This window comes from Doryrhamphus excisus, linkage group LG2 (genome assembly GCF_037039965.1).
Source record: "Doryrhamphus excisus strain RoL-2023G ecotype Guam linkage group LG2, RoL_Dexc_Guam_v1.1, whole genome shotgun sequence".
NCBI lineage: Eukaryota > Metazoa > Chordata > Actinopteri > Syngnathiformes > Syngnathidae > Doryrhamphus > Doryrhamphus excisus.
The window spans coordinates 13,226,278-13,252,853 of NC_136358.1; the positions used below are offsets into that span (position 1 = coordinate 13,226,278).

Genomic DNA, 26,576 nt, shown 5'->3' on the forward strand with positions numbered 1-26,576 from the left:
ATCAGTCAGGCGGGAGTGGCTGGGGGGGTTACACTATCATTAAGAATTATTTACTTTATTAACCTATAAAAGAAAATGGAGCAACAAAGATCACTTGAAGACACTAAAGACAATAAGAGGCTTTGCTTATTTCTTCTACCTGCAGTGGGGGGTATATTGGGGTGGAGGGACGGGGACCCCCCCCCCAGTAGTGTAACATGAAGCTTCAGTAGCAGCCGTCATCACATGGCACATGGAAATTTCCACTCAGTCTCCTTGCCTGTTAAATGGGAAGGGTCTCCATCTCTTGTTTCCAATAGTCCTCCTCCTACTGCTACTGCTGCTGCGCCCTTAACAGTCCAGCACTTCCATTGGGTAAGACCTTTTATACTGCCTTTTCTTTCTCTTAAGCTTTTCATTTACTGTCTGGTGGCGTCTGGGTGGTTAAACATTATTATTTAATAGGCTGGAATGCTGTGCAGCTTTCATGCACCAGACAAAACCGCACACACTCATGTTGCACGCTGTGAAGTTATTATAGAAATCGCTTGAAGACATTTCTTGCGGATGTTTATTGTTTTAAACGGAGAAAGCAACAGTAGCGCTTCCTGCAGGGTGTTGCCAGAAGCGCGGAAAAAAAAGTCGTCTCGATTGGGAGACAATCATAACGGCTTTTATTGACAACGCTGCAAAACACGTCCACGTCTTGCCGCACCAGTTGCACACTTTTTCCACCAAAGTGAACATTTGAGCGTATTTAGTTTGTTTTTGCCACGTCCTAGCTCGCTTTCCACGCTTGTAGAACAAAACAAAAAGGCTCAGCGGGGCTCACATGGCGTGGGTGAAACACGATTTGGGGAGATAATGACTGAGTTGCAATGTGGAATGTTGTTTTTTTTATTTTGTTTGGTGAGCTAATTAATGTGTTATCGCTACAATCAGGGGCTCGGGCGGTGGTGGAGATGCTGTTACTTTAAGCAAAGACTGGATAAATCCTAGAGTAGTGTTTTGTGCAGAATAAATTAGTACATTTATCAATTATAATGGTTTCTCTGTCATATTTGGGGCTGAAGGCACAATATGCATTACTTTAGGCCAAAAAGGTACACTGAGTTCATATAAGAGTCTGGAAAACCTGTGAATCACGTTTTTCTTGCTTGAAATTGAGGATGCAATCCTGTGATTACTTTTAGACTGCTTGTATAGTTCTGGTCTTTCTGAGGTTCCTTAGTGGGAGGTCCTGGAAGGACAGATGACAGGGCACTTTCTTGATACAAATGAATAGAAAGACTGAAAATAATCCATCAAGTTAAAAACATGTTACACTCCACAGTATAGTCGTGCCTTGCAATAATAAAAGTTTTTTTTTAAAAAACGAACTGTTTTGCAACTGTTTTGCGGTTGACGGACTAGGCGTTATGTAATAATTACTGTCACAGTGCATGACCAACATGATTGAGTAATAAGTAGTCCCCCTCCCATTCAGTGTGGAAATGGTAAGTTTTTGGCTTCTTCGTCTTTCTTCACACTCTGTTTTAAACCATTTCTTAAGTTTAGAATCAATTGAAGGCTAAATAGTTTGCTCGCTAGGTTGCAAATGCTTAAAGTCTTGTGTCATTGCAGTGATCCCGTAGCCTGACATTGCAGTTGAGCAATGTGATGGTAACAAAGAATAATAGGTGTAAAGGTGACTAGAGGGGTGTTCTTTCATGGCTACAGGGCTAATAGTCCTAAACAAACATAAACATGGGACAGGTTAACAGTGATAAATGAGGGATGAGTGTACATTCATGAATGTATAATAAGGACAAGTCTAAAGAAAAGTGAAATTGCTCCACTTCTCAGTAAAATTTTGTACAACTCCACTGCTCAAGACGACGTGTCAAAAGGACAACCTGAACTATAATGATGGACAAGTTTTCCAATTGCATATACAAACCTTGACCTACATTTTCCATATTGTTCCATTGTGTGGCTTATCGCCGCTTTTCTGCTACATGTTTATCCTGGTCTTAAGCCACTATGAAGCAACACAACCTGACCACACACATATTTATACACACTTGTGTGACTGGTCTTGACCTGCCACAAAAACCAGGTTGAGCTTGGAGTATGTGGAGGAAGGGCATATTTTAGTGACATGTTCAGCCTATCGTTGCCTCTCTCTGGTTGCTATAAATACACAGTGACCATGCATATATTCCCCCTTGGCCTGCTTCTCATATATATATACATATATATATATATATATATATATATATATATATATATATATATATATATATACTATATACTATATACTATATACTATATATACTATGTACTTCTTATGTAACCACCAGTGACCTCAAAGAAGTATCCATTCAATGCATGTGTAGCTTCATTTTAACCCAGGCATCAATTATGTTATAGAACTGACTTGCAGACACAGTAAAACTCTTCCGTCACCATTCCTTCATTATTATGCAGACTCCCTCTACTGTTATATGTTATATATGCAACCATGGTAAATGAATAGCATCTACCCTAGTGTTGCTATTTCTATACACTGCTACTTTAATCCTTTTTTTGTTTTTACAAGATGACATCTCATTAAAGTTGGACTTTAATCAACTTGCACCAAATCAAACCATGCTTAAACCCATGCTTTATTTCCTAGCATCGATGCAATCGATTGATTACCTTTTAAAGGCACAGTGGCCGGAAAAGAGGTAAATGATGATGCATATGAGGCAATATAGACCTAAGTAATGTTTGCTAGGGCAAAAGTTTATGTTGTGGTAACACTGCGGTCGAGAATTTAGCAGTGCGGTGTCAAGGCTATATCTGAAATCAATGTACAACATGTCCAGACATGCGCTGAGCTAATAAACGCCCTTAAACGCGTCACAGGGTTCACCAAAGGTGCCCCATCCTCTTCTCATGGAAAACAGTGAGTGGAACATCATGGCGGTACTCAAAGGGGGAATTTGTTTTCCTCTTTTCACCCGCTGCATGGTCGTCAGAGGTCAGCCACGGGGTCCCGGCGTCTCATTCAAGATCTTGTAAACATGAAGGGATGTTTGCCGACACAGCTGCTTTGGACACTTGGTTCACGTTGAAAAATGTTGTATAGCTTGATGTTGAGACATTGGAACATCTCTGTGTGGAGATTGCATGTTCTCTCTGTGTGTGCGTGGGTTCTCTCCGGGTACTTCGGCTTCCTCCCACATTCCAGTAGGTGTGAACGTGAGTGCGAATGATTGTTTGTCTATATGTCTGGCTGCACAAAGATGGCTGGGATAGGCTCCAGCATACCTGTAACCCTAGTAAGGACAAGCGGTACATGTGTAGATGATGTGTTACATAATGAAATGAAGATAAGGTGCACTAAATGTTGGTGTATGAATGATGTGGATAGACTGTCCTAGTCTTTTGGCTTAGGAGTCATCTACCTTTGCACTGCGCTATGGTAAACAAATCCTCCTGGGAACATCAGGATCTCTAGGACTGAACCCATTAACCTTCAAATAAGCCAGGAACGTATACAACGAATTACAAGTTGTAAAAAAAAAAAGCAAATGTCTCTGTCGTCACGTAACTGTCGGCAGATAAGAGATAAGAGCAGGTCAGAAATAAGGTGAGGACACACCGGGTGCTCAAACAAAAGGCCATGTTTAAGTTGATGGATCTATCATATGTTATTATTCCAGTAGATGCATTTCATCATAATGTTTACACTGTCATGTCAGAAGAAGAAGAAATGGGAAGGTGGGTGTTATCTCAACATGTTCGATGTGTGATAAATTCCTCCCAGGTGGGAACACAGACAGACAGGCCATTGTGTGGGGATTCCGAGTTCTGTCGAAAGTTTTTGTGTTCGTGTAGTTCCCTCTAACGTGGCAGTTGGAAATCGGGGCCGACCAACGAAAATAAATGTAAGCTGCATTGGCTACATGTGTTATGTGGTGACAGAAAAATAAAGTGGAAGGAAGCAACAATTCAGGCCTTGCTTCTGGACTCCCTCTACTGAATAGCGTTTACTCGCTATGACAACACTAACAGCATTAAAAAAGTTACGTATTTAGACAAATAACCTGTAACATGTACAGTAGGTGTCTGCTATGCCAAAACTCACCACAAATGGCGAAAAACCGTGAATAATAATAGACATACCCATAAAAAGGCCACTTTGCACTTAAAATGTTGCCGTTTCAATCCATCACCGCCTTTCAAAATAGATGAATTAATAAAACACACTGTTTTGTGGTTGAATGTGGCCTATAGTTAGTCCAAAAATATGCAGATTTAAGCACATTTTTTCTTCAATTAAGGATTTTCAAGCATAAAAATGGCTCAAAATAAGGCATTCAAGGACAATGATAAAATGTAGTCCATCCTTTACTCAGTTCCCCGAGGGGAACACATTTATACCAACACACACAAGCACGAGTCTGTAAATGGCTTATTTGCTTAATTGCTAATGCATTGTTTGTTTACTACATGGCGCCCTATTACAATATTGGGTAATAGCACCGTGGCATGTTGGCCACACAGCCAGGAGATCCGCGTTTGAATCACCGTTGGCATCTCAGTGTGGAGTTTGCATGTTTCTGGAATGTGGGAGAAAAATTGAGTACTAGGAGAACGGGAGAACATGTAGATATGAATGTGAGTGTCTCTACGTGGCTAGCGACCAGTCACCAGACACCAGTCGAGGTTGTACACCGTCTCTCGTGTCAGCTGGGATAGGCTCCAGCATATCCCCACGACCCTAGTTAGGATAAGCGAACTAGAAGATGGATGGATATTGTGTAAAACAAGTGTCAAGGTGACTATAGGGGTGTTATTTCATGTCAAGAGGGCTCTAATAATGTTACAAAACGTGTATAGAAGGTCATAAACAGGTTTTCTTTGCACTCTTGATGAAAATATTCCATTTACTAAGTTAAATGTTGTAAGCGAATTGTCAACCAATCACATTTCTTGATAATAGCCTGTTGTTTGATTGATTTATTGTCATGAATGTTTTGTGGTATTGGTCACTGATTTATCACATCTTGAAGCAACTGAGGCAAAATGGAGTACACTACTTGAGTGAAGCGAGTAAAGGTGCTGTGGATGCAGTCTCAACTAGTTTGTTGACGGTGAATGTTGAGAAGAAACACTAGGAAACAGGTGTTTAGAACATTCAGAGAGAGCTTCTCCCATCCCCTTACACCTAATATAAAATGTTCCCTGCAGTTAATCAAGGAATAGGTGTGTGTGTTAATGTGTTAATGAATAAAAGTCCTGTGGACAATAACAATAGAGGCTGTTCCACCAATAATACATACATAGACCACATTGTAGACCGTGTAATCAACGTCTTGCCTGTGTCATATGATGCTATTATGTCATATCGCTAACCTGCAAACAAGTTGATAGGGCCACTAGGTTTGGCACGCAGGGGCTAGAAATATACGTTGTCTCAGACCTGTGAAATTCTTAGAGGCCCTGCGGGCACTGTGAAGTTTTTCAACGTGATCTTAAGGTTCTTAACAGCCGACTGGAGTGCTCTTCCCAAGTTCAAGTTCTATTTGTTTTTGAATTTGTGTATACTACTTATGTTATATTTCATGTTTCTGCGTGAATATTTGCCTGTGTTATAATGTATTAGTCAGCAAAGTATAATAAGCAAGTAAAATGTGTTGTTTCTGACCTGCTTATTAGAGATATGTCCAATGCCACTGTGTGGACACACATCTGCGGGACTAATTGTCTACAAGTGCGTCACACTGGAGATGTTTTGGTCAAAAGAGGAGGTTAACAACCCCATACTATGACGATGACACAAACATGCCCCACTTGGCGTCTTGTTTACAGGCTCTTGAAGCTAATGTTTGTTTATACAGCAACTTTCACAAGGAAAAGTGCTTCAAATTGAAATGTTAGAATAACTACAGTCCAATATTTTATCCATAGAAACAAACAGGAGGAAGTTACAGGGCCAAAACCTACAGTAAATATAGAAAGGCATCATAAAAATTGACATAAAAAGTCAGTTTCACAAAAAGCTTGCAGCATTTTGGCCTATAGGAACCTGGATTTCGAGGATTTACAATAACTAAAATGTGCAAATCTGAAGCCCAAATGCAAGCAAATGTAGTCATTTATGTCCTTCTATATGTGGTTTATCCATCAATATGATTAACTGGTTAGCTTTGCAAAAAACAGTACAAAGGAACCTCCTTCAAAGACGTCACAGTCCTGTTTACACAGAACTTATCAATGGTGGTAAATTCCATGGTGGTGTGTGAATATATGTGGCAATCTGCCATTTCATAACAGGGGTATGTCAACACAGGTGAACAGTGAACAGCCCTCCCCGTTGCTAGGAAACTTGTGTTTTCAGGTAAAAGTGATGGAGACGGAGTCGTTTTGGAGGGCCTAGCTCTGCTTTAAGTACACAGTTTTTGAGGGATCTTCACTGAGAAGCGGCGAGAAGGGCACCATCCCCCGCAAAGGTTCCTGGTTAGTATATCACAGCGTTGTGGTCACAGGTGACTGGCTGAGAATTTATGTGAACTGACACACACATACTTCAAGGAAACTATTTATGGAATGTTGCCGCACTGCTGTAGCATGTCATTTTAGTGACATTTTTGCAACATGCTTTAAAACATCATTTGTAGCTCATGTTCATTTAGCCACCGACACTGTGCAACCTGCTATTAAAAATAAGAATGTTTAAATGGTGCCAGGGTGCACACGATGACCTGTCTTATGGTGAACTGGTTTGCCAAACCAAACTATGAAGGCCTCAAACATCCAAACCACAAATAATGGATGCAGCCATAAAAAGCCCTAAATAAGCCTATTTTTGATACTTTAAACCCTATAATATGCCTCTCGCAGTGATTCAGCACATTTTAAAGTCATTTTTTTGCATTAAGAAACAATTATAGGCCTAGAGTATGTAGTGTTTTACTTACAAAATGTGCAGTTGCACATCATCATGACATGTCAAGGCATCTTCCTGCTGGAAAATGTTGAAGGAAGCTCTGCGGATAGCGCCATCAAACCAATTTGTATCTAAGTTAGAATTAAAAAACAAAAAAAACGGAGAAAAAAATTGGTGTGTAAATGCCGAACTAAGTTGATTTAATGCAAAGCACAGTACAACTTGGGTGATTAAACTAATTGAAAACTATGAAAACTATCAGACGATGCTCTTCACAGCCAAGTCCACTTCAAGCTAAAGTTGAGGCATAGTGCATGTTTTCCTTTATTTGGACACTACGAACTGGACCGAGATAACACCGCCTCATCCCTGACATGTACATGACCTTGGGCACAGCGACATCCCTCTCCAACGTTGCGCTCTGATTGGCCAACAGGCGGCACAGCCTACTGCACCTACTGGCCAACAGTTGTTCACCATACAGCTGGCCATGTGCGTGTGTACAGGGACTGACCATCACTTATTTGGAGTCGCTCATGTGACGTGTCATGTGATCAACTTATGAAGCCGTATTTAACAATGTGACAAACTATACTCAGACTTAAGTTTTCTAACTTGGGGTATTTTGTATTGAGGCAGCTGTGTGTGTGTGCACGCGTATGCACAAGCAAGAGAGTTTGGCACTTGGAGAGGCAATGGAGAGCCCTGTCCTGATTGGGTGACAGAGGTCCTCCCTTCCCCCTTTTAAAAGCCTCCTTTCTCACCTGAGTTACAAAATAGCTGCAGCTCCTCAACCATTCACATCTCCGTTATTTAAAAGCATCTTTTTAACAAAAAGGAGAAGTTTATTTTCCACGGATCTTCTCTGTGAGTATGCTTGTTTTGTTTTAATTCACCATAGAAAATGTTTCTTGCTGCACGCTACTGCTGCAGGGTATATTTGAAGAAGACAGCTTCTGTCCACTTTCTGCACTTCTCTGCTGTCTGCTGAAATAATTTTGCCCTCAACTGGTTGGCTGATGCAAGACTTTGTTTGGGCGGAGAAGGAGAAATAGGATCAGAATCCCTTCTTTCTGTTAATGCAACCTATAGCTTATTGCCTGTTATTGCATGGCCTGTTGTTATCACTACACTGTGTTATTTATGCCTTGGCGTGTTTGATTAGGTAATATGAATCTGTGTCAGTATTTTTTGCCATACAGCATTGGAACAACTGAACATGTATTCATGCGTAAAAGTGTTCAATAAAACGTATCCCCGAAAAACGAGGTCAGCGTGTGACCCTGTTGACATTTAACATAAACACAACAGCTGGAAACTAGAGTGGAAAAGCTGTGATTATGATAGCTTGTGCTTTTTTTGGACATATTTGGCAGAATGCGGGTTTCTCAGAGAATGCAAAAATGACCCTGGGGATCATTCAATGTTTCTCCATGCAAACTGAGCAAAGACGCATGTCACTAAAAATGCTTGAAAAAGCTTGCACAAAAAGTATGGACAATATTATGGTTGCAAGAGGGGAAGTATTATATGTGAGGGTAACCCAGTTAGACAGGTTAATCCTCTTGGCAACAAAAAGTCAAAACATTTCTGTCTGGCCACATAGCACAAAGGAGATTAGGCGTATTCGTGGGTATGTGATATGGTTGTTAACGGTAATACACACGCATAATCGCCACTGCTTTACTCAAACTTCCATCCGGGGTTCAGAGGCAGAAGCATATCACAAACTTGCTGGTCAGATCAAGTCAGGAGTGAGGGTCAAGCGTTTTTAACACCTCTGATGTCAATTGACAGCACCCTATTGACTGTAAACACAGCTTGTGTATTGTGATGCAAAGATGCTGCTCAGCCGCTTCTTTCGACAGAGACAGACGCAGAATGAGTATTCAGCACCTGTATTGTTTCCGCTTGATGACCTTTGATGTCATGGAGTGCATGATACCGGCCTTGTGCAACGGAAACTTACCGTGGCCATGTTGTGTGTGCCTTTGTCAGTGCAATGCAATAATCAACAAGTACACTTACATTACACTTGATAACTCTAGGGGGAGCCCTGGAGCAATCACACTTATTACATAACTAAAAATCTTTTAGTTTTATCCACAGCATAGTGGCGGCTCGATTAAGGTGCTCAATTAAGCTCTTAAATCTGGCCATCTTTTTCTGTTGTAGCTAATGACTTCTTGTCATCCCTTGACAGTTTCCATTGTGAAATGACGTTGGTCGTATTAAACATTCTGTGGAAACTTGTGCATGACAAGTGTCAAGCACTCAGCTGCAACGTCTTTGTCATGTTAACGAAAAATACACACGGCCTACATCGCTGATACTTCTTGCTTAACACGTTAGCCCATGCTGTTATTGTGATCACATGCTACATAGATGTGCTGGGCGGAGTCTGGAATGGACTGCTTGTGATAATATGGATTTTATATGCAGGCCGATATCAATATTCAATATTAGGAACACCCTTAATTAATACATTGACTGCAGTGACATAATTCTGGCATATATAGTAAGTGGGTATCTCTGAAGGTTTGGTTCTGTGCAGGGATGGGCACTTGAGCCTTAACTGACAATTTTAATTATTTTTATTTTATATTATTGTTATAAATATTATTTATTTTATTATTATTATTCATTATTATTTTCTGTGATAGGAATGGACAATCTCTCCCAAAATGTTGTGAATGCTAATAATAGCAAACTCTTTAAATTTGAGGTAACATTTTACAATATGTTACCGGCACACAAAATTACAGTAGTTAATGAGGAACAAACTTACCTAACCCTCACCACTACTCATTAGTTCCACAATAACTACTCTAAATGTATATGTGTCTTAGTTCTTCAGTAACTACTCTACTCATGAATTCCTCAGTTCCTCGGGAACTACTCTAATTCTATGTGCCTTAGTCATTAGTTCCTTATTAGTTCTTCAGTAGTTCCTCGGTATCTACTCTAAATCTATGTGCCTTAGTTCCTCAGTAACTACTCTAAATGAATATACCTTAGTTTCTCTGTAACTACTCTACTCATTTGTTCCTCAGTAACTACTCTAAATCTATGTGCCTTAGTAATTAGTTCCTCATTAGTTCCTCAGTAACTACTCTAATTCTATGTGCCTTAGTTCCTTGGTAACCACTCTACTCATTAGTTCCTCAAAAATGAATATGCCTTAGTTCCTCGGGAACTACTTGACTCATTAGTTCCTCATTAGTTCATCAGTAACTACTCTAATTCTATGTGCCTTAATCATTAGTTCCTTATTAGGGCTTCATTAGTTCCTCAGTATCTACTCTACTCATTAGCTCCTCCGTAACTACTCCAAATGAATATGCCTTAGTTCCTTGGGAACTACTCTACTCATTAGCTCTTTATTAGTTCCTCAGTAACTACTCTAATCCTATCTACCTTGGTCATTAGTGTTTTATTAGTTCTTCATTAATTCCTCAGTAACTACTAAAAATCTATGTGCCTTAATCATTAGATCCTCATTTGTTCTGCATTAGTTCCTCAATAACGACTGTATTTTTGTGTACCTTATTAAGTGAGACAAAATTCAATTTAGTAGCGCCTCTGCTGGTTGAAACCAAGTAGTGCACGCCCTTTTGCCTCAGTTGCTTCAACATAATAATAAATAAATAATCCACTTTTGGCTTGGCTCGACCAATAGTTCCTATCTAAGAGCTCTTTGTGAGAATGTGACACAGCAATTTGGGTTAAATCGAATGCGGACATTACATAACATAATGATGTTAAGCTGCGCATGGAAATTGTGAAGTCGGCCTCCCTCCATAAAGTGGGGGAGTGAACAAGGAGGCCTCTTCATGGCTGAAGAACTCATTGCATCCTTGGCCTACTTTCAGTGTTTGTTTACTTTACTGCGGCCAGTAATCTTGGCGTATATAATATTTCACTAAAGAGAACAAAAGAAGAACCACTATTTGGCATTTTGTCAACAAATACTAAAACCAATGGTGCAATATATAGAACCAGAGCCCAGACAGTTTTGGACGAAGAGAGGTGCTCATGTTGCACCAAGCAACTGCTTTCCTCTATGAGGTAACAAAACAAATAGCTCCAGGAAATGGCGCAGACTCTCTGAAGCATGATCTCCATCAAGCCAAAAAGACCACATGCGTTATTTAAGCCCCTGAAGTACTCTTAATGTGCATTTGCTTTTCTCTTACTCACAGGTAAAACAACAGACTGTGCAGGCATTTAAAGGAACCCATTGTCGCTGAGGAACACAGTTGGTATCTGAGGCAACTTCCTTCTCTCGTCCTGCTGTGCTGTGAGCTACTATGCCGAGTGTTGTGGATCGGATGGAGCTGAGGAAAGTGTCGACGGAGGCTGACGATGACAGCACCGACAGTTTGGATGACCGTTACACAGAGCCCATCGATTCGGAAAAGGCCACCATTAACAGGTCAGCAGTATTCCGTACAATCACACAAGAAAACCCACTGACGGCCTGAGGAAGTGTACAACATGCAACTACTGTAACCTCTTTGTGTGCATTTTCTGCCTCTGCAGTCAGTTTCTGGACGACAATGAGGATGGCGAGAGCCAAAAGTTCCTGGCGAATGGCATCATGAAAAAGAAGAAATATGAAGAGTACCATGAAGAATATGTAAGCTAGCTCAGAACACAGAAGCACAGAATATAGCACCATTTTTACAGTTACAGATATTCCTTGGTTGACATCAATTATTTTTAAATTACAATTTGGTTGTCCTGTGATTGGCTGGCGACCAGTCCAGGGTGTACCCCGCCTCTCGCCCGAAGACAGCTGGGTTAGGCTCCAGCATACCCCAGATGGACGGATGGTTGGATGGGAATTTTGGTCATGAGACTTGCTCCAGAGCTAGCTACAGTGCCATGTACAGCAGAAAAATTCAATATTTGTTGCTTGCTCATTAACTCATTCAATATGAACTATTTTTCAAAAGACAAACCCTTCAGTACCGGCCATCTTAGACAATTTTCAATCCACACAGAATATTCTTTGGCTTTATAAACATGGAATCTACCAAAAGAAAGATCAGACTCCTGTCTTTCATCATAAATAAAAAAATGTCAGCTACGTTTTTCCGTTTTTTGGTAACCGGCAATAGAACATGGGTAAGTTTGAGGAAAATATCAGTCCCCGACTAGAAACACAAGTATACCAACATAAATAACACAAAAAAAATTGGTTGTTTTCCATCAAAATAACCATTCATTTACACATATAACAGCAGAAACTATTTTGTATGCTACATTCCTCCACGCTCTCTCACTTCCTCCTTCCAGTCATGTGTGATTTGCACGTTAACATGATCCCTGCCTAGGAAATGCACTTCTTCTACCGTAAAAGTGCTCTCAAGCGTTAATGCATTAGTACAGAGTTGCTTCATCACCTCTTTTTGCCTCTCGCACCAAAGACAAAATGTGAACGACGTATAAATATGTAGTTAGGATCAGGCATTATTTGGTATTGAATGAGTTAAAGGGAAACTGCACTGTTTTTGGAATTTTGCCCATCATCCACAATCCTTAGGTGAGACATGCATGTAATGGGACACCCCTAAAAAGCCCACTATTAATACACCATAGCTTTTGTTGTGTTTGGTGTTTTATTGCTGTATTGTAGTATGTCCCCTGTGCATTCTTGTGTACAGTGTGAGTGACTTAGGAGTGAATTTAGGTAGAATATAGGCACCAAAACTCAACTTATATTACAGTCTAGGAACAGAACTAGTACGTAACCTGAAGACCACCTGCGCATGATGACTTTTTGTACTCCTTCTCATTTCTCTCACTATCTTTTCTATGCTTATCAGCATCCAGGCCATACCTCCTTTGGAATGTCGGTCTTTAACTTGAGCAATGCCATAATGGGCAGCGGGATCCTGGGCCTGTCCTACGCCATGGCCAACACTGGCATTATACTGTTCACGTAAGTATCACCATACAATACTAACTGACTGATAAAACATGTGTGTGTCAATGAAATGACCACCCACTTGCTACGTTTCACCTCCTTGTGGTCCACATGCACAATCAGCATTTATGGATCTAAATGCCCCCTCCTTCCATTGCTCATGCCCAGCTCATAAACTGACTATTATACTAATATGTTACATGCTGCATGATTACAATTACAATAAGGATTCCTGGTCAGTTAATGCTTTCCTTGCTTTTTTTTTTAGACTCCTCCTTATCGGTGTTGCCATCCTCTCCTTGTATTCTGTACATCTGCTTCTTATGACGGCTAAAGAAGGAGGTTAGTATTTTATTTGACTCCAAAAAACAAGGATTTTTTGTCCGGTAGTGAAAAGGCCAATAGCCAAAAGCCAGTATTTCCTTAAGTCACGATGCTTGAAGTTTATTTGGTGTCTACATGTCAGTGAATTTGTCTGTTGTGGCAGGGTCACTAATCTACGAAAAACTGGGAGAGAGGGCATTTGGTTGGCCTGGGAAAATAGCAGCATTTGGATCCATAATAATGCAAAATATTGGCGGTAAGATGCAGGCTTCAAATTCAGGGATACAGATTCCTTTACTCTTTTTAATCTGATATCATCTTGCAGCCATGTCTAGCTACCTCTTTATTGTGAAATACGAGCTGCCAGAAGTGATTCGGGCGTTCTTGGGTTTAGAAGAAAATACTGGGTAAGTGAAGGTGATTATGATGTAAGTATGAACGTTATATATGTATTCTATAACTGGTTTGCACTGTGATTGCAGTGAATGGTACCTCAATGGAAACTACCTGGTGATATTCGTGTCCATTGGAATTATTTTCCCCTTGTCTCTACTTAAAAATCTGGGTAAGTGTTCACACGCATCTGCATATTTTCTGACAAGTACACCACATGGTGGCGCTGTTATTAAACCCTATAAGTTGGATCATAATGAAATTTCTCAAACAGCTCAATGCTCTCTGCAAAAAGTAACTTTAGTGTGTTTTGCTGATTCAGCATTTTGAGCATGTGCCATCAATTATGGTGTATAAGTATATTTTTCTTAAAATATGAACCCTGGGGCTTATACAGTGCTGCAGCTAACTTATGGATAAATTCTTGTGGCATTTCTGTGATTTCAGTGCTTTTAATACACTCACAACAAGCTTGTCAACTCGTTGGAAATCTCAGGAGGTCATTTTCTTTAACAGTATAACAACATAACAGTCTGACTCACAGTGTGATTGTACTGAGAACACTTTACTAACATGACTCCATTCACCACACCACACATTAACACTCACAAATATGCATGTTTCAGTAAAAGTTTAAAATGAACAAAAAAACACCAACATTTTAAAGTAGTAGTTCTTGTAAAGGATTGTGTCTGAGCGCTGCAATGACGCCAGCCTCCTTCTGGGCTCTGGATCCTCTGGCTCTCACTGGTGGACAGAGGCACTACTGCAGTACCATTCAGAATTTTCTATGCTTTCCATGCTCCTCAAATGAATGGGTTTTGTCAAACAAAAGGTATAACTTCTGAGTGTTAAGCTGCTGTGTGATGAGTTTATTGTATGATGAAACCATGGGTCATACTGTGAATAATGAACCCCCTGTATTTTACAATGGCTTATACACTGAAATTTGCAGTCATTAATTAAATGGGGTGTCCTAATTTTTCCACATGACTGTATCATACATGAAATTGACACTTACTGTATATACACTATTATTTGAGATGTCAACATGGTCCAAAAGTGGTACTATCAAATTTATTGCATTTATTGTATTTATTGCATTTTCCACTGATAGATTTAATGAAAATTTAATTTGCCAAAATCACCACTAGAGTGAACAACTTTTTCTAACTATTTAGAAAATATATAAAATAAAATCTAGCAGTCTGGCATGATGCAGTGCAGTTGTACACCCCTCTTAGCAACAATAATAAATGTATTGTCCTACTGTTGTGGGCAGTGAATGAACATTATTGTCTGCTCGGGTTTACAAGCGGTCAGTTATTGCTGTGGACTTGTATCCATGCCACATCTTTGCAGCTGTTTGCAGTCAACCAAAGGTAATATAACACCAACATCTTAGTCAGCTCTGGCAAGTACAAGTTACTGGAAGGAACACACTCGCATGCATGAACTTTAAAGATGATCATGTTAAAAAATGATTTGGCTCCAAAAGAAGCCTATTTCATGGAATACGTTGGTACAGCCAGATATAGATTTAAACTATTTCTGAACCCACATTTTTTTATCAACCTATTTTGGGATGTTAGTCCAATGTGTGACCCATATCCTGAAATAGCAAATAGCAAAGTGAATCTGCAGCTGTTTATGAGAAGTGAGTTAGCAAAAAAAATAGCACTGATATCCACTGTTGTCTTTTTTGTACATTAATCTAGAACACTATTATTCTTTTGCAGGTTATTTGGGCTACACAAGCGGATTTTCTCTATCTTGCATGGTGTTCTTCCTGGGAGTTGTAAGTTTATCTTCTTAATTAATAATACCCTATATGAGATTTCAACAACCAACAGCATAGTTCCACAGCTACAGCATAAAAACAGTCTTTGAATACTTAAATCCATTGTACTTTAGTGTTAAATAAGGTTACTTTTGGGTTGACCAAAGTAAAATGTTCTGAGCAAGATTATACAGTAATGCACACATATTTCTTCACCAAATAAAATTTGATTTAAAGAAGAAATCATATTGCACCAAAATGTTAGCTCCCTTGATTAAAAGAAAGTTTTAAAAAATCCTCACTCCTAGAACAACCTGAGGATCAGAGCTCATCACATTCAAATGCACAAAACAACTTTAAAAAATGTGTTATACTGACTGAAAGGGATAGCAACAGCTGAAATGCGATATACCTAACAAGACTATTATTTCCCAGGTGATCTATAAGAAAACCCAGCTACCGTGCCCTCTTCCATTCCTTGACCAACCATCGACCAACGTAAGCACGGATGCCTCGCAAATGCCGGGCTTGTACGCGTTACACAACCGCTCGGCGCAGATGGACTTCTCGCGAACGGACCTTTCCCCGTCCATCACAGACAGCCACGACATTCACGCCTCGACCAGCGTCCACTTTGAGCCGCACCCTGACGACGACGACGACATGTGCACTCCCAAATACTTTGTCTTCAACTCACAGGTAGGCTTGCAATGGTACAGGTGTGTCAACTTAAATGATGAGGGATCGTTAAATGAGGCGTAGCAAAATATGTTTGGTTATGGTTGGGTTTTAAAGGTGTGTCATGCCTTTTGCATACATTTGTGTTTGCATACATTTGTGTTTAGAGATTTGTGCTCTTTGTATGCTACTGAGAAAATACACCAAGGTATGACTATAACACAGGCTGCCACAGTGGTCACAGGATTTGATAATGTTTTCATTGGGGTTTGTTTGTGATAAGCTACAATTGCAGAAAAAGTGAGTAAGTGAGTAAGGTCAGACCTCGATTTAGTTAGTTAGTTTAGACGCATAACATAACCTACCTACTTCATCATGTTGGCGCACAAATAAATATGTACGCACAACACCCATGCCGGAAAAGAAAACCTTGGTATTCTCACCGCAAGGCATGCTGGGGAGCTTGTGGTACTCTGTTGCATTTTCACTTGAGGAGGTTGTCAGAGAAGTACACAAGGAGGAGTTAACATACTTTTGATAGTCACTGTTTTATTGTTCATAGTTCATTTTGTTGTTGCAGCTAGACTACCCAGCATGCCTTGCAGGCATTTGGAAATAACAGTTTTAAGTTAGCACCTAGCTGTTGTTTATCAGACACGTAGTTATATAGTTGATTTATGTGATGCGTCAACTTACTTTATGGAAGTGTTGTGTTGTCGTTTTGTTGCACCGCGAGCAAGTACGTTTGATGGACAACCCCTCCACCAAACTTTGAGTCTAAATGTTTTCCCACCTCTGCTTTAACACAACAGTAATGATATTATATATTTTCTCTAGACGGCATACACTGTGCCCATCCTGGCCTTTGCCTTTGTGTGTCACCCCGAGGTGCTGCCTATCTACAGTGAGCTAAAAGAGTAAGTGTGCTCCTTTTCTTTCAAAATGTATGTATTACACAAAACTTACATGAAATGCATATGTTGCTATTTGTGCAGTCGCAGCCGAAAAAAGATGCAGAACGTCTCCAACCTGTCCATCCTGGCTATGCTCATCATGTACATGATGTCTGCACTGTTTGGCTACCTCACCTTTTATGGTAAAACGAGTCAATATCGATGTTGAAACCACATGTTGACCAATTTAACTATCAGGACATCTAAAGCACATTCAAACATGACCTCTCACAGTTGTAATGTTAAACTAGACACCTCGATAAAGATACCAGGGCACCAGTAATGCATCCTGAATGTCAGACATTGTCTAATAATAATAACATGACCCACTTGGCCAACAAACTAGTGCTTATTTTCAGTTAGTTGGGTGTGAATTCCACTGCAACCCACACCACCTCCAAACATGGTTCAAGTAATCGCATCTCAGTCACCTCACACTGGTCCACCACGCCTGCACCAAAGAGCTGTTAACATGTAAACAGTGTTCAGTGTCCGTTATTTGACAAGTGGCTGTTTCCTTTGCAAATCACAGAAAACGTGGAGGCGGAGCTGCTTCACACCTTCACCAAGGTTTATAAGTTTGACACGCTGCTGCTGCTTGTGCGTTTGGCTGTTCTGACTGCCGTCACGCTGACTGTTCCCATCGTGCTCTTTCCCGTAAGTATCATGCATAAAATACAGTCGCATGCCTTCTATGGTCACCTTCCCTGTCATACACAACAGTGTACTGTATTCCTACCCTTGCCATAGTAGTAGGCAATAATGCCGTAAAATACTACATTTGCATCTATACGCCCACATTTGCTGGCCTCTGCTCTGAAACACACCATGCCACAATGAATCAATTTCAAATAAACACTTGCCCTTTACCCCATAGTAAACAAAGGTGGTGCCTACATTTTATTATTAAATAGGTATGATTTCAATTCATAATGTAAAAATCTATAATATTAACATATTTTTTTACAAGTCCAGCCACCGTTGTGTCAGGAAGTTCATCCAGAAAAAAAAACCAAAAAAGACAAAAACGTTAACTGACTTGTTGTGGTCATCCCTGTTGGGGAAAAAAATCAAATGATTAAAAAGTTAATCAGATTAATCATGTTTTAAAATTATAATTAATCATGATTAATCATCACGGTCAACTACGTCTAACACCAGCCTCTTTAATAGTAGAAGAACATTTGAATCACACTTTTAACGGCGTTATTGTAAACAACTATGGGTTGCGTTCACGGACATCTCGTAATTTTAGGTAAATGTACTTGTTTTAAGTGTATTTCCCCAGCATACTTAAATATAGCAAATTGTACATCAGGAAGAAGAGTTGCTTCATGTTCATTTACACATACACACACATTATAAAGTTGTTTTTGTGCTGTTCGGAGTGTCCCTGAATGCATCCAGGCATTCTTGTAACAGGGACTACAGACATGTGTGAGTTGGAGGTACATACAGTATACGTGTTGGAATTGTACTGCAATTGATGAAGTCAGGATGAAGTTCATCATCACCAAGCTGAGTAATTGAGCTGATACATGCGGCAATTATGTACATAATTAAACAATTGGTTGGAATCACTGGTCCAATGATAATAATATATGTACAATAATGAATGCAAACTTTATAGCTGTTATGTAGCATGTATAGTATTTCCTCTTATATTGGATTATGTTATGACAACATTTAAGATTATCGCTGACTATAAATACTACTGTTAGATATTTGCTGCAAAGGCAGGTTGTATTTTATGTCATAATGAGAATGCCATAAGTGTTCTCTTGGCAGATTTACGATGACACCAGGAGCTTGTGCTGGAAGGTGAAATACCAAAGCACACCGACAGGGGGTGTTAAAGCCTACCCACATACTTGAACAGTACATGCATAACGTACATGTACAGTACAGCTTCAGTGTGTGAATGGTTGGCCTGTGATTACAGTGCCCACAGGAACACCCCATGTTGCATTCATTCACATATTCCCCGGCCAAATATGGCCAGGACCTAAATTTAGGGGAACAAACTTGGCTGCTGATCAAGAGGAAGTGTTAAATCCCGTTTTAGCTATCAGTACAGTGGCCAAAAAGGGCAAACAGGCCACAATGTCCAAACACGGAAATTAGCCAAACCATAAACAAGCAAAAACCATAAAACATGTCTATGTTGTCTATGTCTATGTTTTGGATTCGAGGGTGTTTTTGACACTTGCTATTACCTGCGTAATTTTGCAATATGTTTGTGTTTGGAACGTTTGGACGTTGTTCACCATACTCAACTCTCATGGCTGTTTTTTGGTCTTGGGGTGTACTAGCTGCAGAAAGCCATCAGAGGGCAGCAGCAGCCCTGTAATCAGTGGGCCTGCTGCAGTGTTTGTTATGCAAACACATCCCCACACTTGTGCATTGTGATTGAATGAGTCATAGATGATGCTTGTGTATACGTTTTAGCCTCGTGACGGACACACATTATCACAATACCGACACGTCCACCACTCACCCCTTCATCCCACCTACTTATTCCAGTGAAGAGAATGTAGTCTGAGACGGGGAGGGAGAGGATCCTCCCCCCGCGCTTTCTCCGCAATGGAAGTTTACTGGATCAGAGTGGACAGTGGAAAAACCCTCACCTTGACCACTGCTGTCAGTTGGGGAGCGGGGGGATAAAATGAAATGTGAACAAGTGCAACTGTATTTTGGTTATTTAGCAGCAAAAATTGGCACTGAATCTTACTGGTGTTAATACAGGGCATTTTATACTAAAGTATGCAACAGAATGCCTATTACTATTATAACCTACAAATGCATGTTAAATGAAACGTTCAACAGTGCTAAGAACCTATTAGACCTGCCAGTACCTGTAAGGGCATGACTCTCAACTTGCTTTGTATTAGTCATTTATTGTGATTAGCGCTAAGAAAGAACAGCATTAACCAAATAGCTGGCATAGCAGGCGGGGTTGTGTTTAGAGGCTAGTCAAGTTTACTGTACGTGTAAAGACTAGGGGTGTCACGATGGACTTAGCTCTCGAGAACAAAGCGACAAAAAGTAGTACAGCTTAGTACAATGCAGGTACATTTAGTAATTACATTTTGTAAACTAAAACAATATCAGCAGTTATACCTGCTGCTGCTAATCATTTATGTTGACTTGTTATGTAAAGACACAAACAGATTTTGTGCAAAAAAAAAACCTTACAGTTCCAATCATGGGTTATCAGAGTGGGTAACGAGGAAGTAGTGAATTTCCAAAATAGTATTACATGTTTTGATAGACGTCTGATACAGCAATAGTGTTTTGATCTGACAAATCTTAAGTATGTTTGTCCAAAGCAGAATTATTACAGCTTCTGCTTGGACATTAACATTTGGATTGGCTTCTGACTGCTCTGTTGTCACAAGACAGCTTTTTTCTTTAAAAAAATATTGTTACATTTTACAAATTGCACAGCTATCATTTCCTCCACCGTGGTTTGAAGCTGATAACCTGCAAATGACCATTCCTGAGACATCAGATGGAAAGCAGCACCGTCACCAACTTTCCACCTGACATTTGAGAATCTCGAAGCCTTGAATCCTCTCTGACCTTCATTTTGCCTGTCGGCCTTCAGCGAGAGATTAACATTAGCTTTGTCTGCGACTGGCTGTCCTCAGCTCCCGTGGAGAAGTCGTATATATACGCACATGTGTTTAGACGGGACAATCACGTGTAGGGTAGATAGAAAAGGGAGGCCAGCTCACACAGGGCTTTGCAAGGATTCAGTGCATTATGAGGGGGCATTACATGGAGGCACCCATGCCCCAGTTCTCAGGCTTTTACTGATGGGAGCTGATTACCTAAAACATAATTTTGAAGACATTTGAGTGATGCTACTTGAACCTGTTATACTCAAGGCTTCCTGTTAATCGCTGTATGTTGAGGAACATAACAGATAAAACACACTTTAGTTGATTAAGATATTCAAGTCATACTCATAAAACATTGCATCAGCTTCTAGAAAGTAAGCCACACCCCAAAATTAACCGTGCAGTATTAATCTGCAGTATCTATAATTATTGAAGAATGTTTCATTTCCTCATTTGACTAATTATATCATATGTATGCTTTCTCTTTCACTCTTTCTTTAACTAAATGCATTCAACTCTCACGTGTGGCTAAGCTAATAGGATACAGAACTATTACACTATGTGTATGTTCATTTAAAAATGTTCCGATTTACTGCAGGTAACTCGTCTTGTATCTTGTCTGCCACTATGCTGGAGTAACACGAGGTGGCCGCTAGAGGCCTCTGTAGAGTCTGTTGTATGTTTTGTTTCCATTGCTAATAATGAAGTAAATAGGCAGCTGTCGAGCCGTCATGCATCGATTGTTGTTGAAATAAAAAGGGACTTTTCAGACATCTGTGTTATGTTTTAGCAGGAAATTGCTTATATAGAGATATTTACATGATGCCGTCTTTAGATTTCAATGCGTTTGCAAAACCACTGCGTGCACCAAGACGTCTGCAAACCCTGATGATAATCTACTGCTAAATCTGCATGCCTGCTTTGAGTGTCACCTCACTAAATCCAGTTGTGACTGGCCCATTCTGTCTGTGTTACTAGTTCATCCACATTCCCATTGTGTGTACGCATGGGGGTGGCTGACAGGTAAATAGCAGGAGTCAGTGTACAAAGTGTCCAAATATCACACAGCGTGCTCCAAAGGCTTCGCGCCAGGTAACAGTTGGGTGCCAAATAGTTTGGAGTCTTTCAGAGAAATGCCCCGTCTTGGTTCGAGTTTTCCAAGCCGACCTAATTATGCAACAGCTGCCAGGGGGGAATGGGTGGGTACAAGGTTGTAGAATTTTAAGGGGGTTGCCCTTAAATTATTGTCATTATCTCACATAACTCTTTAACTGTGACTTCTTTTTGGCAGCAACCATTTAGCCATTATGCTGGCCACCCCCCCGACAGTCATAATGAAGGTCACCTGGTTGGGACTGTGGAAAATGTACTGTACCGCTTAAAAGGATACATCTCTGTCAGTAGTTAATGACAAAACTAAACAGAAAGCTACTTTTCTCGCCTTAGCTGACTAGATATAAAAGACATAAGATAAAGGAAGTAAGGATCGTTGGTGGAAATAAACAAACATCCTGTAAAGACACACCTCCCCTCCCCGCCCCCGCTGCATTCAATCCCGCCTTCCTCTCATGGCCCGGCTGATGCAATCCTATGGTTCCCTTGCTTTGCAGGAGATAATCCTTTGCCTTTTTGAATGGCCACCCGCAAGCCCCGCCTCTTAACCTCTCCCTGCGGGGCCTCAGGCTACACCTGATGCCACCAACCTTTCACCCACTGGAGGCTTGAACGGGCTGCCTGTGGCTCAGCAGTACCGGGCGTCTTAGCTGAGGATCCGTGGGCATTTGACACAATTCGGTCATTCAGTATGGGAGTGAGGCCCATGAATTGTTGTTGTTACTGGCTGATAGCATGTGCTCACACATTGAAGATCGCTTCTTTCACCATGTCCTGATAAAGCCTAAACAACAGGTGATATCGTTTTCACAGCCTTCTGAATGGTCATTAAAATATACTGGAATCAGTCCCCCCCTTCCGCTACGTAGCCAAGACGGTGATGACGGAGGCTCCACACACATAAGCACTCGAAATTGACAACACATCACCATGTATTGGCCTGCCATGCAAATTACATCGTCTGTAGACCTTTCGCCTGAAAATTCTCTTTTTACAAGAATGACTCAAGCCTCCTTCCGTTTCTCCACCCAGATCCGCTCCTCCATCACAACCTTGCTGTTCAGCGGCCGAGGGTTCAGCTGGCCTCGCCACGCCATCATCGCAGCCACCGTCTTGGCCTTCAACAACATGCTGGTCATCTTTGTGCCCACCATCCGGGACATCTTCGGCTTCATCGGTGAGTTTTATTGAAACTAAGGGCGGCAGGCTTGTCAGGTCTTAGTCTTAGAAAACCATGACCACTCAGTTTAAAGTGGTCTTCACGGCCAAAACACTCAACATTTACACAATCTCTCTCCTGTTAGGGAGTTTCCGCTTTTCTCCAAATTCTAAGTAATAAGAGTGCATTTGTTTTAAAACAAAAAAACTACATCACATTTAACTAATTTGCTACCAAAGATGCATTTATGAGGCTTTCTCCAACCCAACCGCTCACTCTAAAAGACGTATTTATACATTTTTCGCACTTGAGGCACAAAAGCTGATGATGCAACTCCACAATAGAAAAGAGCACATTTGGTGCAGTTTTAAGCCCAAAAAAAAGTCCTTATATAAGAACTATAAGAACAAATATTTATCATAGAAAAGTACACGCTGTACAGTAACCAGGAAGTGAAAAGGCACGGTGTCTTGTAGCATTGAAGGGAAATTTGCATGATGCGCGTGCATATGCATGCAATCACACACTTCAGATCCAAAATGGAAAATTGTTCATAGTGTTACATTTGTAAATAAATTGTTATTTTTACGTAAAACAACCATTTTTTGTGTTGTTTATGGTGTGGCGCAATATTGTTTGTGCCTTGAAAATCATCAAAAATGGCCGGTACAGAGAGGCAAAGCTTTTGAAAAAAAATGTCTGGGATTGAATGAGTTGATGTAAGTGTACAGTATATCAGTTTTATGTGTTGTTGTTATAAATAACATACAAAGACATTAGATCAGTGTCAAAGTTGAATGCATGTGATCACGCTCATGCTCTTTTGCTTCCATGCTAATGAGCCAAGCCACTGGTGAGGTCGTTGAGCACTGGGAGAAGATGACTGTTCCTTATTTTCGGATTAAAATGAAAAGTAACTGCGTGGTATTTTCATCATTAATGGTATTGAATATGAAAAACACACTGCGTCTGTCACCCACACGCATCAAACCCCTATATTATCATACCGATGGTGAGTCAGCATTCATTTACATCAGTACCTGACAATAGCGTTATATAATGCTGGGATGGGTGTGTTGAGTTTTGGCTAGTTGTTGTTTTCAAAGCCAAGTTGTTGCACTTTTCTGATGTGTGCCGTCAGTGATTAGTTTCAATTTCTCGTGCTTTCTGTGTCGCTAAATCAAATATTTAAAAACTGTACTGTAACATCCATCCGCATAGCAGTCCTTCAGGGGTTTGACAGAACACGAGCTATTCCGTAGGGCGCAGAAAGGTTGGGGATTGTTGATATAAAATACGGAATGTTCCCGCTTGCACGTTGTTGAATCTGCCTTTTTGCTGTGTCAGGTTCCTCGGCAGCCACTATGCTCATCTTCATCCTCCCTGCGGCCTTTTACCTCCGCCTGGTGAAGACAGTGCCGCTACGCTCCCCGCAGAAGATTGGAGTGAGTCCACAGGAACACACATATGCACTTTCTCACGATATCGGTTTTCCTCGGAGAACGTTGGGCTGTATCAAAGATTTCACCAGATTCCCGCCGCGTCCTGACTCATCCTAACACATTTAATATCATTTTGTTCTCGTCTCGCTCTACAGGCGGCCGTCTTCCTGGTCGTGGGAATCGTCTTCATGATTGGCAGCTTGTCACTCATCGTCCTCGACTGGATCCACAATCCGCCAGGCTCCAGTAAAGGACACTAAGCGCCTCCCCCCTTGAAGCGACATTCGCAAAGAGGCCTCAATCCCTCCTTAAACATTCATCACTGTATATGAACATATCAACATGTTTTTCACTTTATCCATTGATATGTCACGGTCCCTGAATGCATCGTCGTCATTGTCATTTCCAAGCCACGAAAAGGCCGAACGTATTTGTCACCAGACGAGCGTGTGAATGTGACATTTGGGAACGGCGTCTGTGGCCCTCCTGAGGAAAAACACGGAGCACTTCTCAGCATCATTTTGCAGCGTAGGACTAACACATGTACACTCACAGCCAGCCGGTCATTTGCTGCTTTTCAACGTGAACAATCAAGAAAGAAGCCTGCCAAAGTCTGCATGCACATACAGTAACACTACTCAACTGGTTTTAGAGTCATACAAACTCTGATATTTTACGACATGAAGCGGTGGAGGGACTTCCAGTATTATAGTCACATAAGGATCTGAACATATATGTACATAATTACGTGCCTACTGAATCGTGTTGTACATACTATGGAAAATATGCTTCAGGCACTTGATGAATGTCTAACTATGAAACAATATTTTATCGATATTTCAAATGTTTTCTAAAGACGCAGTCAACGCATTTTAATACCATGCAAAGGTCAAAGCAGTGTAATGTGTTTGTAAGCTGTTACACTGAAACGATTTAGTCATGTGGTTCATTTCGTCCATGATTGGGCTCTACTAGAAATGTACTGGTGCCTTTTATAATTATCAATAATAGTTGAACTTGTGCCTTTTCCTGCATTAATTGGCTTTGATTGCCTTGAATAAGGATCCAATTCTCCTCCTCTTTTTGTCATGTACACATCCAGCCAAAGTAGACCATATTTACAGATCCTTTGTGGATCTAAATACATGAGGCAAATAGATATTTCCAATGAAATAGTGTTTATGTGCATGTTTTTTTTTCTTTTCTGCATTACACACATGGTCTGTTTGGACAATTATATATGCTCTGTAAATAATCTGTATTTTATTGTATACTGACTCATTGTCAGCACGTGTTGGGAGTATTTTCTGAAATCCAGTGTTTGTTTTAGTATATATAAATATAAATATGTATAACGTGTTACATTTTTTCCCCTTTGCTGTATGACAGTAGGGCCTTTTTTCTCTTTTATTGTATGTTTGTAGAAATATTTTCACTTTGTTAGCCTGTCACATCACGATGATTTTATTAGCTTTTCACAAAACACCGTTTTCTAGCTTGTTATGTTTTGCTACCCAACGCTGGGTTCAAGTTTAAGTTAAAAGTGAACAAAACAGAGGGAGAGCAACCACAAAACCTGCCAGAACCTTGCATTGCAAGCTCTGCCTGGACAATCAAACATTTAAGGTTTCTTGACATTTTTGCATTTCTGCTTTTCACCTAGTTGGGTTTTAAATCTTTCAACCCACACTTCTGCCCTCTAAAGTATCTCAGGTATCCTTGTAAAAGTTTCCATCTTGCTTTGTCTGTACTCTTTTGCATGAATGAGCCAAGCTGCTGTTCACGGTGAAGCGGTCAGAGTCAGTGTTTTATTAATAAAGAGATGCAGAACCGCTCGGCTTGCCTATATGGAGGATCACCGACCCCAGTGCTGTCCACAGTGCCTCGACATCATGTGGAATTAAGGCTTCACATTTGTAAAAAAAAAAAAAAAAAAAGAAAAAATATCCCCACAAAGGGAATGTTTTTGTATCGGCGGTGCTGTTTCATTATGATGAAGAATAAAAATGTGAAAAAGTCACTTGTGTGTTAGTCTTTTCATACGCAACATTAAGATTACATAAAATGCTTACATAAAGTGTTTAGACTGGAGAGGGTACAAATTGTCACCAGTGCCAAAAAATATTATCAGGCCATAGGAAATCAGCGCTCTTGTCTAGGTAGCATCCAGCCATGACTTGTAACACCAGCGCGTAATGTTTCCAAACAGGAGGAGAAAAAGCGGGAGTTAGATAATCTCAATGAAAAAAAAACAATATGTGATAAACGAAGGTAGTAT

At 40.4% G+C, this 26,576-nt stretch overlaps 1 protein-coding gene across 3 annotated transcripts; it reads left to right on the forward strand.

The window, feature by feature from the left end:
- Positions 1-229: 229 nt before the first annotated feature.
- On the forward strand, positions 230-26,132 carry slc38a4 (solute carrier family 38 member 4). Of its 3 annotated transcripts, none has more exons than XM_058078069.2 (16): positions 230-354; positions 11,104-11,336; positions 11,444-11,540; positions 12,733-12,848; positions 13,102-13,175; positions 13,321-13,413; positions 13,483-13,564; positions 13,640-13,722; positions 15,290-15,348; positions 15,766-16,029; positions 16,846-16,925; positions 17,004-17,104; positions 17,494-17,618; positions 22,730-22,874; positions 24,204-24,301; positions 24,454-26,132. In XM_058078069.2, the coding sequence occupies exons 2-16, from the start codon at positions 11,212-11,214 to the stop codon at positions 24,556-24,558; spliced, it is 1,647 nt and encodes a 548-aa protein (XP_057934052.2). In that variant the 5' UTR covers positions 230-354; positions 11,104-11,211; the 3' UTR covers positions 24,559-26,132. The 3 variants fall into 3 exon arrangements, with proteins under 3 accessions (XP_057934052.2, XP_057934051.2, XP_057934050.2); XM_058078068.2 differs by lacking the exon at positions 230-354 and adding an exon at positions 6,125-6,471; XM_058078067.2 differs by lacking the exon at positions 230-354 and adding an exon at positions 7,124-7,768.
- The last annotated feature ends 444 nt before the right edge of the window (positions 26,133-26,576 follow it).

Coding starts and splice junctions, on each gene's coding strand:
- slc38a4 (XM_058078069.2), top strand. CDS start 11,212: ATGCCGAGTGTTGTGGATCGGATGGAGCTGAGGAAAGTGTCGACGGAG. Junction 11,541..12,732: donor AAGAGTACCATGAAGAATAT/GTAAGCTAGCTC, acceptor TATGCTTATCAG/CATCCAGGCCATACCTCCTT. Junction 17,619..22,729: donor TTCCCATCGTGCTCTTTCCC/GTAAGTATCATG, acceptor TTCTCCACCCAG/ATCCGCTCCTCCATCACAAC.